At 46.5% G+C, this 13,943-nt stretch overlaps 1 protein-coding gene across 9 annotated transcripts in view; it reads left to right on the top strand.

Annotated features, from left to right (window-relative positions):
• Positions 1-13,943, top strand: part of Ralgps1 (Ral GEF with PH domain and SH3 binding motif 1) — a 232,807-nt gene that overhangs the window by 77,619 nt on the left and 141,245 nt on the right. For all 9 annotated transcript variants that reach the window (XM_026778124.1, XM_026778130.1, XM_005346022.3 and 6 more), the window contains 3 exons: positions 2,678-2,761; positions 11,294-11,383; positions 13,530-13,622. In XM_026778124.1, coding sequence (XP_026633925.1) covers positions 2,678-2,761; positions 11,294-11,383; positions 13,530-13,622 — 267 coding nt within the window. The remainder of the gene's footprint in view (positions 1-2,677; positions 2,762-11,293; positions 11,384-13,529; positions 13,623-13,943) is intronic.

The following is a 13,943-nucleotide window of genomic DNA, read 5'->3' on the forward strand; positions in this document are numbered from 1 at the left end:
TGGTGCAAAATAAGAACATGTAGTCTGAACTAAACGTATACATACACATGCATATACACATACATCCTTCCTGAGCACACACATTTACACACTTCCTGCTACAGCTGTTTATTTTTGTATGCAGGGAAAAATATGGAGGGGAAACACCATCAGTCAGAGACTGGACACTAAGCAGCCTAATCCCTGAATGTTGTTTAAATGCACTGGTTTTATATTTTATTATGACACAGTTTATCAGCATTGACATTGGGGATCCTAGGAGAGAGAGGCCTTTGTCTTGACAAACCCTAACAGGGCAGTAATATAATATATGCTTAATGGTGTGTGTGTGCACAGTGGGGGAGTAAATTCCATTGAGGTGGGTGAACTGTGTGCTGGAAATGAATCCAGGTACACATTTCACACAAAGTGCAGACAGCAAACAGGTGAGCCCTATAGCACTGAGATTGACTCAGGTGTGAGTCTGAGAAGTGGAGTCACAGCATTCATTCAGGAGAACGAACACAGCACCACTTGTTAAATGAGGTGTGGTAGTGATTTTTATGAGAAACACTGTAAGAAGGGCCTGTGTGTTTGCTGCCTGCCTGCATGGGTGCTACCTGTTCATCTACTCCAGTTGCATCTGTCAGGTGATAGTGTTTGCTAGTTTATATCACTGCCTTCAGACTTGGATCTAAAATTGTGAAGCTGAAATAGACTTGACCAGGTCCTAGCTCACTGTCCTCATGGGGGTGATAGTAGCTGCTCATAGATGTGAGGCAGCCAGAAAGAGGTGCGTCTCAGTTCCTGGTTGATCTTCTTCAAGTGTCCCCATATCCGGGCAGTTCATCTTTCAGCCAATCAGGCCACAGTTTGGTTACAGCCGGCTTCCCAAGTGTGCCTGGCTGGGACTCATCACTGGGTCCTGAGATGCCCTGATGAATGCTTGCTTCAGACATAACTGTCCGGCCAGCAAGTTTTTCCTTTGTCTGTTTCCACTTTCCCAACCTCTGACTTCTTGATACATGTTTGTTCCAGCTGGTTGACAGCCTATTCTCACTGAAAATCCTTAAAATGTTCTAGGTGTGTACTTTAAAAAAAGTTGCTAATGAGGAAGAGTCCTGGTAGGAATCAGAAGGTCTTAGAAGTGTAGGTTGAGAATGTCGTCCCTCCCTTTCTTCTCTGTCAGGGCACCCAACAGCACAGGCTGGAGATGCTGGCCTTGCCTTGGCCTTAATAGTCTCCAAGTTGTCCCTGGTGGTTCCTAGGTTTTTGGCCCCTTATTCAAAGAGTTGAAGTAAAGGTTGACTCAGATTACAAAAGTGGCAAGGAAACTTTATTGGATCAAAATAATATTCACTACAGGAAGAAACATTCTGTCAAGAGTGAGAGTGGCCATGCAAATAGGGGACTCAAGATCTCTGATTATTATTTGGGGCTTCCTTTTATGGGGTTCAAGAGAAGGAGTTTGGTTGCTAAGGGCTGTAGCGTGGGTTGTTCTCTGTTTTGACTGGCAGGTTTACATTATGTAAACTTTCATTTACTGTACATGACTTTTCCCATAATGCATCTGATTTTAGTCATATGCCTACTTAATTATGCACAGGCATGGCATGGTAAATACGGGATAGTCCCCCAAAGTTCACTTAGAGGACGCAGTTTGCCTTATTGTTCAGGTACTTAAACTAGTTCAGGCTGGATTGGGCCAGCAGCCTCATACCTGGATATAAATGAAGTATGATTTAATACAATTTGTCTAATGGTTGTTAAATGGCAAGAGAAATTTATGCTGTTGTTCAAAGAAGGGAGCGCTTGCAGCTCAGCAAAGGTGGGCACTCTAGCTCGCTATCAGGTTGCTAGGTAGATTATTCAAGAGGGATGTGTATGGTACATGCAGGTGTGAAGTCTTGGGCTGTCAGGCACAATATTAAAAGATGGGCGTGTGCACAGCCCATACCAAGTGGAGTCCTGGGTTGCTGAACTCTAACCTGTGCTTGCCTGCCTCTGCATGATCACACACAGGAGCTAGCCTTGGTGACAGCTAAAACTTAGCCACTTTGATTCATCAAATCACACTGCTAAACCTGCTGGGAAAGTGGATATATGCTCCCACACTAGTGATCATTTTCTCTTCGGTCTCTTTGGGGGTACAAGAGATGGAAGGGGTCAGCTTCAGGAAGGAATCCCAGGAAATCCCAGAAGTGTCTCTGGTTGTTGAGGGCTTGGCCAAGGACTTTTCCTGATTACAAGAATGGAGGATATCATGTGAACAACAAAATGTAAGATTCTTCAGCTAGTTTTAATTTTCAGCTAGCCTAGAGCCCTGGAGCCATGTCCAGGACAGGGTGGGTCCTACGGGATTAAACACTTACACCCCTCCACAGACAGTCTGCACTATAAGAAGGCTTCTTCTCTTTGTCCCTGAGATGCTGACAGAATGACAGTAGTAAATATTTTGGCAAAGAAATCTTGGGAAATTGGAGCAGAGTTATAGGGGAGAGTATTCCATGTTTCTGCTGTTCCCCCGAGTCTGCCTGTGTGTATCCTCACCTCAGACCCAGCCTTCCTCCTCCATCTGCTGAGTTTAGGTACAGCCAACCTTCAGCCCTGCCCACCTCTGTGCTCACCTTACAGCCAGATGCCTGTGTATTTTGCATCCTTACTGAATTCCTGTTGACACCCACTCTGTGCTTCCCAGGAATTGGCCAGCTGCGGATGGAGTAAGAAGGAGAAACACAGTCTTGCCCCTAACGTTGTGGCCTTTACCCGGAGGTTCAACCAGGTAAGCAACGTCCCTGCAGTGTTCTGCCCTCATGGCAGTTCACTGTACCTGTAGCCCTCAGGGTTCAGTTCAAGCTTCTTGGCCCTGGGTCCCAGAGCTCTTTCCTGACCGCCCACTGCCATCCATTTATCCATTCAGTCTGGTTCACAAAGTGAGTAATGACATTCCTTTCCTGTGCTGATGCCATCGTACAGAAGCTCGGGTTCTGGGAGGTCAGGGGCGGGGAATCTAGCCTCTGCTTTCCCTTCTTGCCTCATTTCTCTGCCTCCTTTCTTCTCCAGGCTCCAGCATCATGGCCTGCCCTCCCTGCCATATCTATGTCCCAGTAGGCCCCCGGTTCCCATGTCCTGTGTTCTTGGCCCAGGACTCTTCTTTTCTGCTTAACTCTAAGTCAGATCTTAGCCTGAGCATCACTTCTGCAGGGAGCAACCAGCCTGTCTGAGGTCTCCCCATCACACATCCCCTCATTTCTCCATGTGGTCCTCAACTCAACTGTTTTTGTTTTGTGTGTCCTGTCCTGTTCATCATGTCCCTACTACCTTGTCAGTGTTAGGTTTGTGTGTAAAGGGCCCTCGGTGAACATGTGAAGCAATGAGTGGACGGTCAGGAGATGCTTCTGGAGTTGCTCGTCTACGTGTCCTGACCCACCTGGCCCCACACTCTCTACGCTGACTTGGTCCAGCTAGCACTCTGGAATGTGAAGATGTGTCACTGTGATTGGTTTAATAAAGAGCTAAATGCCCAATAGCTAGGCAAGATAGTATTGGTAGGGCTTCTGGGCAGAGAGAGAACTCTGGGAAGAAGAAAGGTGGAGTTGCCAGCCAGACACGGAGAGAAAACAGGAGGTACAAGATGGAAGAGAGGTGACCCCATGTGGCAGAACATAGATTAATATAAGTGGATTAATTTAAGTTCTAAGAGCTAGTTGGGAAAAAGCCTAAGTAAGCTAAGGCCAGGCTTTCATAATTAATAATAAGTCTCCAGGTCATTATTTGTGGGCTAGCAATCCAAAGATAGTCCAACAAGAAAGCTTGCTATATCCAGGTATGAAGAGCTACCTACCGCCTGCAGTGGAAGATATGGGCTCCTAGGAGCAAATGAGAAACTCTGAGGCAAATGGACCAGTTGAAGGGAACAGTGCTTCTGATTTCTCCACCAGAACCTCCAGAGCATGTACTTTGATAGTAAGCTCCCACAGGTTCCTTTTGCAAAACCAACCTCCATAGTGGATTCTTCTCAATGAGCACAGTGACCTAAAGGCTGCATTATTGTGTGGCTGACCCTCTGGGTGCTTGGGCCCACATTTCCTTGGGGTCTCGGTTTCAGCTGGGCCTTACCTTTCAGAAATGCCTGGCCCTGTACATCACTGTTGCTCAGCCTCTGCAGCCATCTGCAGCCTCTGCATCCGTCCATGGACGGCAGGAGCCTCAGGCAGGCACTGACTTGTAGTCTGAAGATCAAAGCTGGGGCTGGAATTGTTTGTTTGTTTGTTTGATGAGGTGTGATAGGCTTCACAGTTTGTTTAAAGTGATTTCTTTCTGTATTGAAAATTTTTTCCTTTCAAACTGAGCTTAATCTTTAAAAAAAAGGAAAAGAAGTCCAGTGTAGTGGTGCCACCTTTAATCCCAGCACTCAGGAGGCAGAGGCAGGTGGATCTCTGAGTTTGAGGCCAGCCTGGTCTACAGACTGAGTTTCAGGACAGACAGGACTACACAGAGAAACCCTGTCTCAAAAACAAAACAAAAAAGGAAGAAGAAAAGAAAAAGCCAGATGTGTGCACAATGTCAGAGGACTCATAGTTTCCTTAACAAAACTCTGACTGGGAGCCAACCCCACCTCTAGGCAGCCATGGAACACACAGAGGGTGGGTCCTTGGGGACACTGTGATCTGTTTTACACAGGGGTGCCAGGTCAGCTTGGCAAAGTCAGTATAACTGTGTGGCAAACAATTATATTGTGTCCACCCAGACCAAGTGGTGCAGTGATCCAGAAGCTAAGCCATGTTTTCTCAAGCAGAACGCTCCAGGAAATGCAGGTCATGGAGAACCAGAGCTTCTGGACACAGCCTGGGAGCTTTGGCTTGAAAACTGGCCAGAGGCCAGCCTTGGCCCACTGCCGGGACTGCTGTCTTTGGGATGAGCTCACTGGTCCACTTAAGGGTGGACTTAAACCATGTGACGATGAGACTCCTTATCAGACTCCAGATAAGAGCTAGCAGCCCACTGACCTCTCTGAGCCTCAGTTTCCTCATCCGCACCCAAGAATAGCAACAGCACCCACCTTACAGAGCTGTTGTAAGGGTAACAGGAAGTTTGGCAGTAGTAGGCTGCAGATATTTCAGAGAGGTTCTAGGAAAAAAAAAATCTGAAAATCAGAAGGCTAGAAGGATGTTGCTGGAGGATTTGGGACCCAGTACAAGTTTCCTGCTCAGTTCACTTGCTCCTCCATGGGATCTGAGTGCCTCAGAGTTTACTCACAGAGTAGCAGGATGGTAGAGCTCATCCAGGCTCACCCAAGGTCTGTTATCTCTCTACCCCGTGGAGTTTATCCTGGCCTTCCGTGTTACTAGGAGGACCTGACACTATCATAGCTGAACCTGCTTCTAGAAAGTACACGTACAATGTAAGGCCTGTGGCTTATCTTCCTCTGGGAAAATGGGGGCAAAGGGGAAATGGGGTGGAAACTTGCTGACCACGTAAGCCTGTTGGAAAGTCCTAAGCACTGACGGTGGCCTGGGTGTGAGAACATACAGCACATAGACTGTCTCTGCTGACCTAGGAGCCTGCAGGCGGGAGCATGGCAGGACATGTGGGCAGTCCGTCTGTACACACAGGCTGGAAGGATTGGGGCAGGGGCAAGGGGGCTTTAAGCAAAGAAGGGGCAGGAGTGAGGACAAATTACTACAACAGTCTGCCTAAGAGGAAAACGGACTCCAGGCTGCGGGGACTGAGTGAGAAGAGGGGAGAAACGGACTAGATTTGAGGTTTGGGGGTCCGTGGTGAGAGCATAGGATTTTTTTTTTGCTGTTGGACAGCCCTAGACAGTGGGGAAGGAGGTGACAGAAGGGGCTGGAGGTGACAGTTGCTGTAGTCAGAGTGGTCCAGGGATGTGAGGACACGTTCATTTGCAGAGATGCTGTAGTTGCCTAAGGAGAAAGGTGAGATTTGGCGACAAGAGGAAGACAGTGATCCATCTGTGTACATGTAGAGGCCAGAGGTTGAGCTCAGATGCCATTCTGTAGGTGAAATCTTTCTCTTCCTTCCTCTCTCCCACCCCCTTGAGACCAGATCTTTCACTGGCCTGAAACTTAACAACTATGCTTGTCAGTCAGTCCCAGCAATCCTCTTGTCTCAGCTCCTCACAGCTACTCCCAGCTTTTTATGAGGGTGCTGGGAACTTGAACTCAGGTCCTCTTGCCTACACTGCTAACATTGTTATCACTGAGCCATCTCCCCCAGCCCACTATTCTTAAACTTGGGCTTTCCCTTTTCTCCCCCATTTGTTTTTTATCTTGTTTGTTTTATTTGTGGATGACTAACTGCATAGAGTGCTTTGTCTTCACAGTCATTGTTTCCCACTCATCTGCAGGACTTCATTCCCAGGGGATGTCCTAGTACACTCCTGCCAAACAAGTGCTAGCTATACAGCCCAAACCAGTTACAGCAATGATAGTCTCTATGTATAAAAACTTATTTAGTTTCATGACCAAATGGTCTTTTCAACATTTCAAAAATTTAGGGTAAGTATTCTATTAACAGGCAGAATAAGAAAAAAAAACATATAAAATCCAACATTTATACATGATTTTAAAAAATAATCAAATTAGAAAGGGATACTTCTTTGACTTTCTAGAGAATTGCACAGCAACCGTAAGCCTGGATGATCCTGATGGTAAGACGATGTGCTCTCATGCTGGTCCTGTGAATACTACACAGACATCCAGGAACAGTTAAAGACATTCGGCCGAGAGAGAAAGAAATTGAGGTAACTTTATTCATAGACATGACTGTCTATAGAAAATTACAAAGAAGCCATTTTTACAAACTCATGGCACTAATGAACAAGCAAGGGACACAAGGTCATTCACTGCACAAAAGGGGTTGCTTTAGTTGTACTAGCAATGAAGAATTGGGATCTGAAGGTTGAGAGCACTGTTTGTAATAATGCCAGAATACAAACAAGATTTAGGTGTTTATTTTTAAGAACTATGGTTTATATGTTGAAACCTATAAAGCCCTGAATTGAGTAATCAGAGTAGATGTTAGGAACAGGGAGAGGCTTCGTCTTCATGGATGAAAAGACGTGGTGTCATTATGACGTCAGTTCTCCACTTGACATTTAGGTTCAGTGCTGTGTGTGAGATCCAACAGATGCATTCCAAAGGTTGTGTAGACTGACCAGAGGCCTGCAGTACCCAGTGCAATGCTGGAATAGAGAAAACGCTGCAGAGTCACTGCTGACAGAAGAGCATGGAAACCTAGGCCAGTGGGATGGAATGTGTGCCGAGAGTGTGCTGGGGCAGCTGAAGAGTGCACTTTCTGCGTGTTTGTGTGCATGCGCATGTGTGCAGGTGAATTTAGATACAGACTTTAAGCCTTTCATAAAAATTAACTCAAAATGGGTCAGATACTCAGATGTAAACTTTTAGGAGAATACATAGGCCGGGAATTTCTATGCCCTTGGATTTGATGGTGAGCTGTTAGAGACCAAAAGACAACCTGTGAAAGAAAAAAATTAGTGAATTTATTAAGACTAAGATACTTCCATTATGCAAAAGGCACATTTAAGAGAATAAAGATAGATACAGACAGTGCAAAGCACTTGTCTGAAACAGTCCACTCTGAAGACTCCTCAGCAGTTCAGATGCATCACCTTGAGTAGATGCTCAGTGTCCATCACCCAGGGCACGGAACAACAACAGCTCCCTATGCATCTGAATCACAGCAGAGCCGCTGAGGACCTGGGGCAGAACAACTCATTCAGTGTTGGCGATGCAGGATGGCACAAATGTGGTTCAGCAGTTACCTCATGCACTGACCTAGAGGCTCAAAACCTACACACACACACACACACACACACACACACACACACACACACACACACTAGAACAGCAGTGTTCATGTTAATAGTTGTCTGAAATGAAGGAGCTGAGATGTCTTCAGCAGGGCATGGACAAACACACTGGATAGTATTTACACAAAAGTGGAAGGAGCTATGAAGTCACATAGACATGGGCTTTTCATTGTGTATTTCAAGGTGAAAGCCAGTGTAGAAGTTTATCTTTTTCTTTCTTTTCCTTCCATGACATTCTGGAAAAGGTAAAATTACAGAGATGAAGTCAGCAGTTGTCAAGGGATTGAGAAGGAGAAAGGCCTGAGTGGGTGGAGTACAGGGAGTTTCTGTTGACAAATTTTTTTTTGGTACCATAATTGAACTCAAGCTTTTTCCTTGCTTTACCAGTGAACCACATCTTTAACTGAGATTTGTATGTTTAAGAGGGTAAGACAGTTCTGTATAGGGTAATGGTGGCTCCATGACAGAATCTTAGTGAAAACTCACAATGTTATAGCACCAAGACCTCAATACACACAAACTAGAAACTACAACTTGAAGATGGAAGGCCCCTAGAACAGATGCTTACAAAGTTGTGAAGTTACTTCTTTTCGGAGGCATGGGGAAAAGTTGCTGCTCTGAGTTAGCTCTGGAGTTATGTGGGGCATAATTCTTTTTTTTTTTTAAATTTTATTTATTTATTAAGGATTTCTGCCCCCTCCCCGCTACCGCCTCCCACATCCCTCCCCCTCCCCCGATCAAGTCCCTCTCCCTTGTCAGCTTGAAGAGCAATCAGGGTTCCCCGACCTGTGGGAAGTCCAAGGACCGCCCACCTCCATCCAGGTTCAGCAAGTTTAGCATCCAAACTGCCTAGGCTTGTGGGGCATAATTCTGAAGCTGGAAACACACAGGAGCACTGTGTCCTATCCAAGTGCTCTTCAAGCTGGTTGACAGCTATGAAATAGTGCTGAAGGATGTATGCTGGCACTGGATGGCTGAGGTGTGGATGGCAGAGCCTGGGAGCATGCTTCTCTCTCTGGAGTGGGAAGTTACAAACAAGCAAGGGGGAAAGCTAGAATCCATGTGCTAATGGTAGAGTTGGGGATAACAGTGTAAATTCATGTGAATTTTAAAGATGCTTACAGTGCAGCAGTGGTGGCACACACCTTTAATCCCAGCACTTGGGAGGCAGAAGCAAGTGGATCTCTTGAGTTCGAGGCCAGCCTGGTCTACAAATACACTCAAACATACACACATACATGCATACAGGTATGCACGTGCACAGAAACACTCAAAAGCCCATGTGCTATGCATATGTACACACATGCATATTCAGGCATGCACACACACATAAAAATACACTCACATGTTCACGTACACACACGTTTGTACACACATACACACGTGTACATATGCAGGTATTTTTAAAGTATATATTTTTGCACCCCAAAATAGATTCATTTCTCTCTTTTAAAACACACAATTGTATAGACTCTAAAGAGAATTCAGACAAGTACATTTCCAGAAATACATTATTCCCTCATAGGCAGTTTCCTGACCCCACCCCCAGCAGAAAAGGTCATTATTTTAAATAACAATGTTAGCTCCAACTTAGAACTCTTGTTAGATTCTTAAATTTGTAACTGTAGTTGTTTACAAAATCACCTGCATGTTTTCTTACCTGCCCCCATTCACATCTTCATCACTGCAGTTTTATCCAGACTCCCACCTCACAGACCGCTGCCTGTCCTAGGGGGTGCCCATGCTTGACGGGGATTTCCTTTGTCACTCCACTCAGAATCAGGGTCCCAGCATGGGTGGTGTCCTAGATCCATCTTTTCCTGCCTGAGCACTGAAGTCTGGTAGTCCATATCTGGTTGTCTGTCCTCACTGCTGCACCACATGGCCCTCCTTCAGCCCCACCAGCCACTTAGCTGTTCTGAGTCATGGCATACACGGTGACACCTCGGTCCTGCCTTACCAAGGAAACTGCCTCCCATCTCTCAGGGCCCAACACTGCAGTTCCCATGCTCTGAACTGCAGCTGTCACTACAGCTACCCTCCAGTCCAGATGGGAGGGCTCTGCCTCTTCTGGTTTCTTCCAGCAGTCCAGATAAGAGGACTTATAGAGTCTGGTCCCTGCACACAGTAGGGCTTCATGCAAATCTGTTGACCTGATTGTTGGCTCAGAGCCTCTGCATACTGGGTGTGCAGGTCCTTTATCTGCTCCTTCTAGAACCAGACCAGGAGAATGTGTGAGGTTTTGGTACCCAAGAATCTGTTAAGTTACACATGAGGAGCATCACACTTGAGAGTATGTAGCATAGAAAGTACACATCTTAAATATAAGCTTTGCAATCTTCTGTTTGGTGCCCAGAATAACTGTCTTCCAGAAGCGACTGGTAAACATTTGAGTCTGAACTTAATTTTGACAGTCCCCTGGAAAAAATGATTCTACAGAAACCCAGATGTGATCTGCAGGCAGCCATGACTAATTACACCGAGACAGTATTTCCGTGATGCTCCTGCTTAACAAAACGGCCAATTGCTTATTCTCAGCATCTCTTGCTCTCTATCTGTAACACAGCAGTATTTTAGTCAGGAGAAGGTGTGTTCTTGTACAGCAGGCTTGCTTTTTAAACATCAGGCTGCCCTTCACCGTTTCTTCCCTTGTCAAGAGAGTGGTTTCCGCATCTCACCCTGTTTCCCTGTACATGTGGCTGTACCGTCTCTCTGCCACGCTGTTCTGCACACTGGGACACCACTGTCCTGATGCTGAGAGGCATAAACGAGAAGCACTGAGTTTCTCCTAGCATTTCTTGGCTGCCTGCTTTCTGTTTTTCTCTGGTGCTGTGAGCGAGCCTCATGCTGATAGACAACTTTCTTATTGCCACCAACAGACTCCAGGGCTCAGGAGGCCTGTTTGTATAAAGTTCTACATCAAAACTACCTTCATGGCTGACCCATGCCCCTCCAGAAGATTCATGCCCCTCAGGGCTAGTGGGACTCTGTATCTCTTATTATTGGCAAGCCTCTTTTAGAAAGTAAAGTTTGTTGCAACTGTGCAAATATCAGCAAATCCTCCTTGTGTTCGGCTTGCCTGGAGTGTGGACTTATGGAAGGCGTCATCAGTAGACACTTCTCTTTGTCTGAACTCCTGTCCACATTTCCATTGGTCCATCCATTCTATCACCCATCTTCTTCCCACATCTCGATCCTCCTTGAGGCACCTACAGAAGCACTGGCGTGTGTAGTGGGGTCCAGCACTGTGCTGCATGGTGAGGACAGCGTCTGTTCCTTTGATCCACACTATGTGCTGGAGGAGGCAGGGCAGATATGGAGCCCATCTGGCCATGGGTGCCACAAGGAACTGCCCCCATGGAAACCCTGCAGTGATGGTGGGCAAAGGGTGATATGGACAGCCTGGCATCTAACTACTTCTCCGTATGTGTGTCTCTCTGTGTGTATTTGACTCTGCAGGTCAGCTTTTGGGTTGTACGAGAAATTCTAACAGCACAGACTTTAAAAATAAGGGCAGAAATCCTGAGCCATTTTGTGAAAATAGCCAAGGTAAGCTGTTTATTTCTCAAAATGTGTTTCTTCAGAACTTTGGCAGATGTTTTGGGCCTTCCAGACAGGGAGACGGGGGTCCACATCACTTCCAGTCTCTGTATGTGGCCCAGTGGTTTCCTGGAATCTGTCCATTCTCCTTTGGGTTTTGCCCACGCTGGGGGCCCATAGATTGTAGTTAGCCCCAGTGCTTTTGATCTAGTCATGTCCTGTACAGTTGTATCAACAGGGTCCCTCACACCCATTCTGAGTGAAGGCATGGACCAGTCGAGCCCTGCTGATAGGCTCTGTCCATGCTGCTGATCAGGGTCTACCTTTCTCCTCCTCTCTCCTCATTTCTGACTGTCAGGCTGTGCTATGTTGGGCCTTCAGGCTCGCCTTGGTAGCATTGTTCTACCTAGTTCATGGCTTCCTTCCAGGGCACATGACCCTAGAACGAAGCTGTCCTGGACACAGGCCTTGGGTACCAGGTTGTGTGACAGCTGCTGTGCCAGTGTGATCGGAGTCATTGTTCAAGGCTGCCATTCCATTTGCACAGTGGGAAGGGGCGGTGAAGAGAGACGAAGTGTCCCTGCTGAGGGCTTCAGCTAACCAGTGGAGCAGCACTCACAGTCACACACCCTCAGGGAAGCTGCTGTGCCTCCTGTCCCCAGAAGGTTAAGCAGTCTTTAACTCTGTCAGGGTCAGAGCTCACCATCCCGTGGAGTCTCTGGGAACACTTGGGATTGGTGCTGTTTTTCATGCTGCTTGAAAAGGATGCTGGGCATGTTCCAGTCCTCATATGGCTTCTGTTTGAAAATTAGCATAGTCCCCACCTAAGGAGCCCAAATGACCCCTCCTTAATCTCTGTCCCCTCCCTTACTGAGGAAGGTCATGTTATCTGTGTGCCCCCTCCCTCCCTGAGTGTTGGTTTTCCAGTCTGTAGAAGAGAAAGGGACAGGTTAGATAATGCCCTAGATGCCTTGCCACTGGGAGAAAAGTCTGTGGCAGGCACAGCAATTCAGATACACAACTGAAATCTCCCTGGGAGCATCTGTTCTTACACACAGGAAATAATGATGGAGTGTTACAAGATGTCTGAAGTGAAGCACTCAGTTTATATGGTTAAGGCCCTGCTTCCAAGTAGGAGTAGAGTGGTAGGGGACAGGCCTAAAGGCTTTTATCAATTGATTTATCTCACGTACTGTGCTAGGCTTTGTGCAAGGTACAAGTGCAGGGTGGTAGATAACACTTCATCCCTGCTCTCACAGGACACACGTGAGAACATGGGCATTTGAGAACATGGTTAGGAAAGGCATGGAAGAGGAAGGGCAACCTGAGGAAGACAGTGAGTGAGGGGGTGGAAATGAGCCTTCCAGATAGAGAAGACAGGGACCTGCCCAGCTGGGCAGTTTGGCATGTTCATCTCAGGTGGCACAGGTACCATAGTCACCACCCTCAGTTGAACACTAAGACACTGCAATGCAGAAGGCCTGGGTAACTTGCCAAAGGGGCACAAGAAAAAGAAGCTGGGATTTTGTCCGTGGCATCCTCTTGCTAGGACAAGCTTCACTGCTCACCTCAACTAAAAAGACAAGACTAGAGACTATGGTCTTCTGCCGCAGCTCTGCTGAGTCTTTCTGTGGCCCTCCACGGTAAAGAACTTGTCTGAGACTGAAGTGACACCATATGTCCTCACTCACTTGGGGCCTGGGAATCCTGAGCCTTGCCTTCCCAGCTGAGAACCATTGCACAGATTGATAACGTCTCCCCTGGCCTCTTTCCCATCCATGGTTAAGGTAACTGCTTTATAAGCTGCTGGTGCTGTCTGCACATTGGGGTCTTCTCACAGAAGCCTGCCTGTTCAGGGTCAACTATGAAAACAAAGCAATTAACCAGTCTTAAGCCTTGCTTCCATCCAGCAATCAAACAAGTCAGATTATAAAAATTGGCAAATTTTTCAGATGGGGACTCAACCTTCTTTAAAAAATGAGAGGAAAAGATCATATGTTTCCTATAAACTTTCTAGAACTATATTTTCTGTGTGAGATATTTTAAGTGTAACTGAATTTCATAAATATGACAACATTTGGCAACACTCAAGCATGTTTTTGTTCTGTTGTCTATGGCAGCAAAATAATGTATTCCATATCTTTGTGTTTCCCAGAAACTTCTAGAACTCAACAACCTTCATTCTCTCATGTCTGTGGTGTCAGCGTTACAGAGTGCTCCCATCTTCAGACTGACGAAAACCTGGGCTGTAAGTTAATCTCCCTCAGCCTGTCCTTGCTGAGTGTCTGCATGCCTTAAGCCCTGAGCTTTCTCTCACTGGGTATGTGCTCTGCTAAAGACAGTCACTGTGAACTGCGGAGATAGTCCCTGGGTATCTCCACAGCCCCAGAGACCACAGCCTCATCTGGCTTCCAGGGCATGAGTAGGGTGCGCAAGTGCCTGGGTTTGGAAGCCCTCAACAGATCTTTCTGGACCTGTCGAAATCATCTATGCTGACCCGCCTCAGCATGTGACTTCTGCCCTTGGCTTGGACAGTTGTTTTTTTTTTTTTTTTTTTTTTTTTTTTTTT

Source organism: Microtus ochrogaster, chromosome 4 (genome assembly GCF_000317375.1).
Source record: "Microtus ochrogaster isolate Prairie Vole_2 chromosome 4, MicOch1.0, whole genome shotgun sequence".
NCBI lineage: Eukaryota > Metazoa > Chordata > Mammalia > Rodentia > Cricetidae > Microtus > Microtus ochrogaster.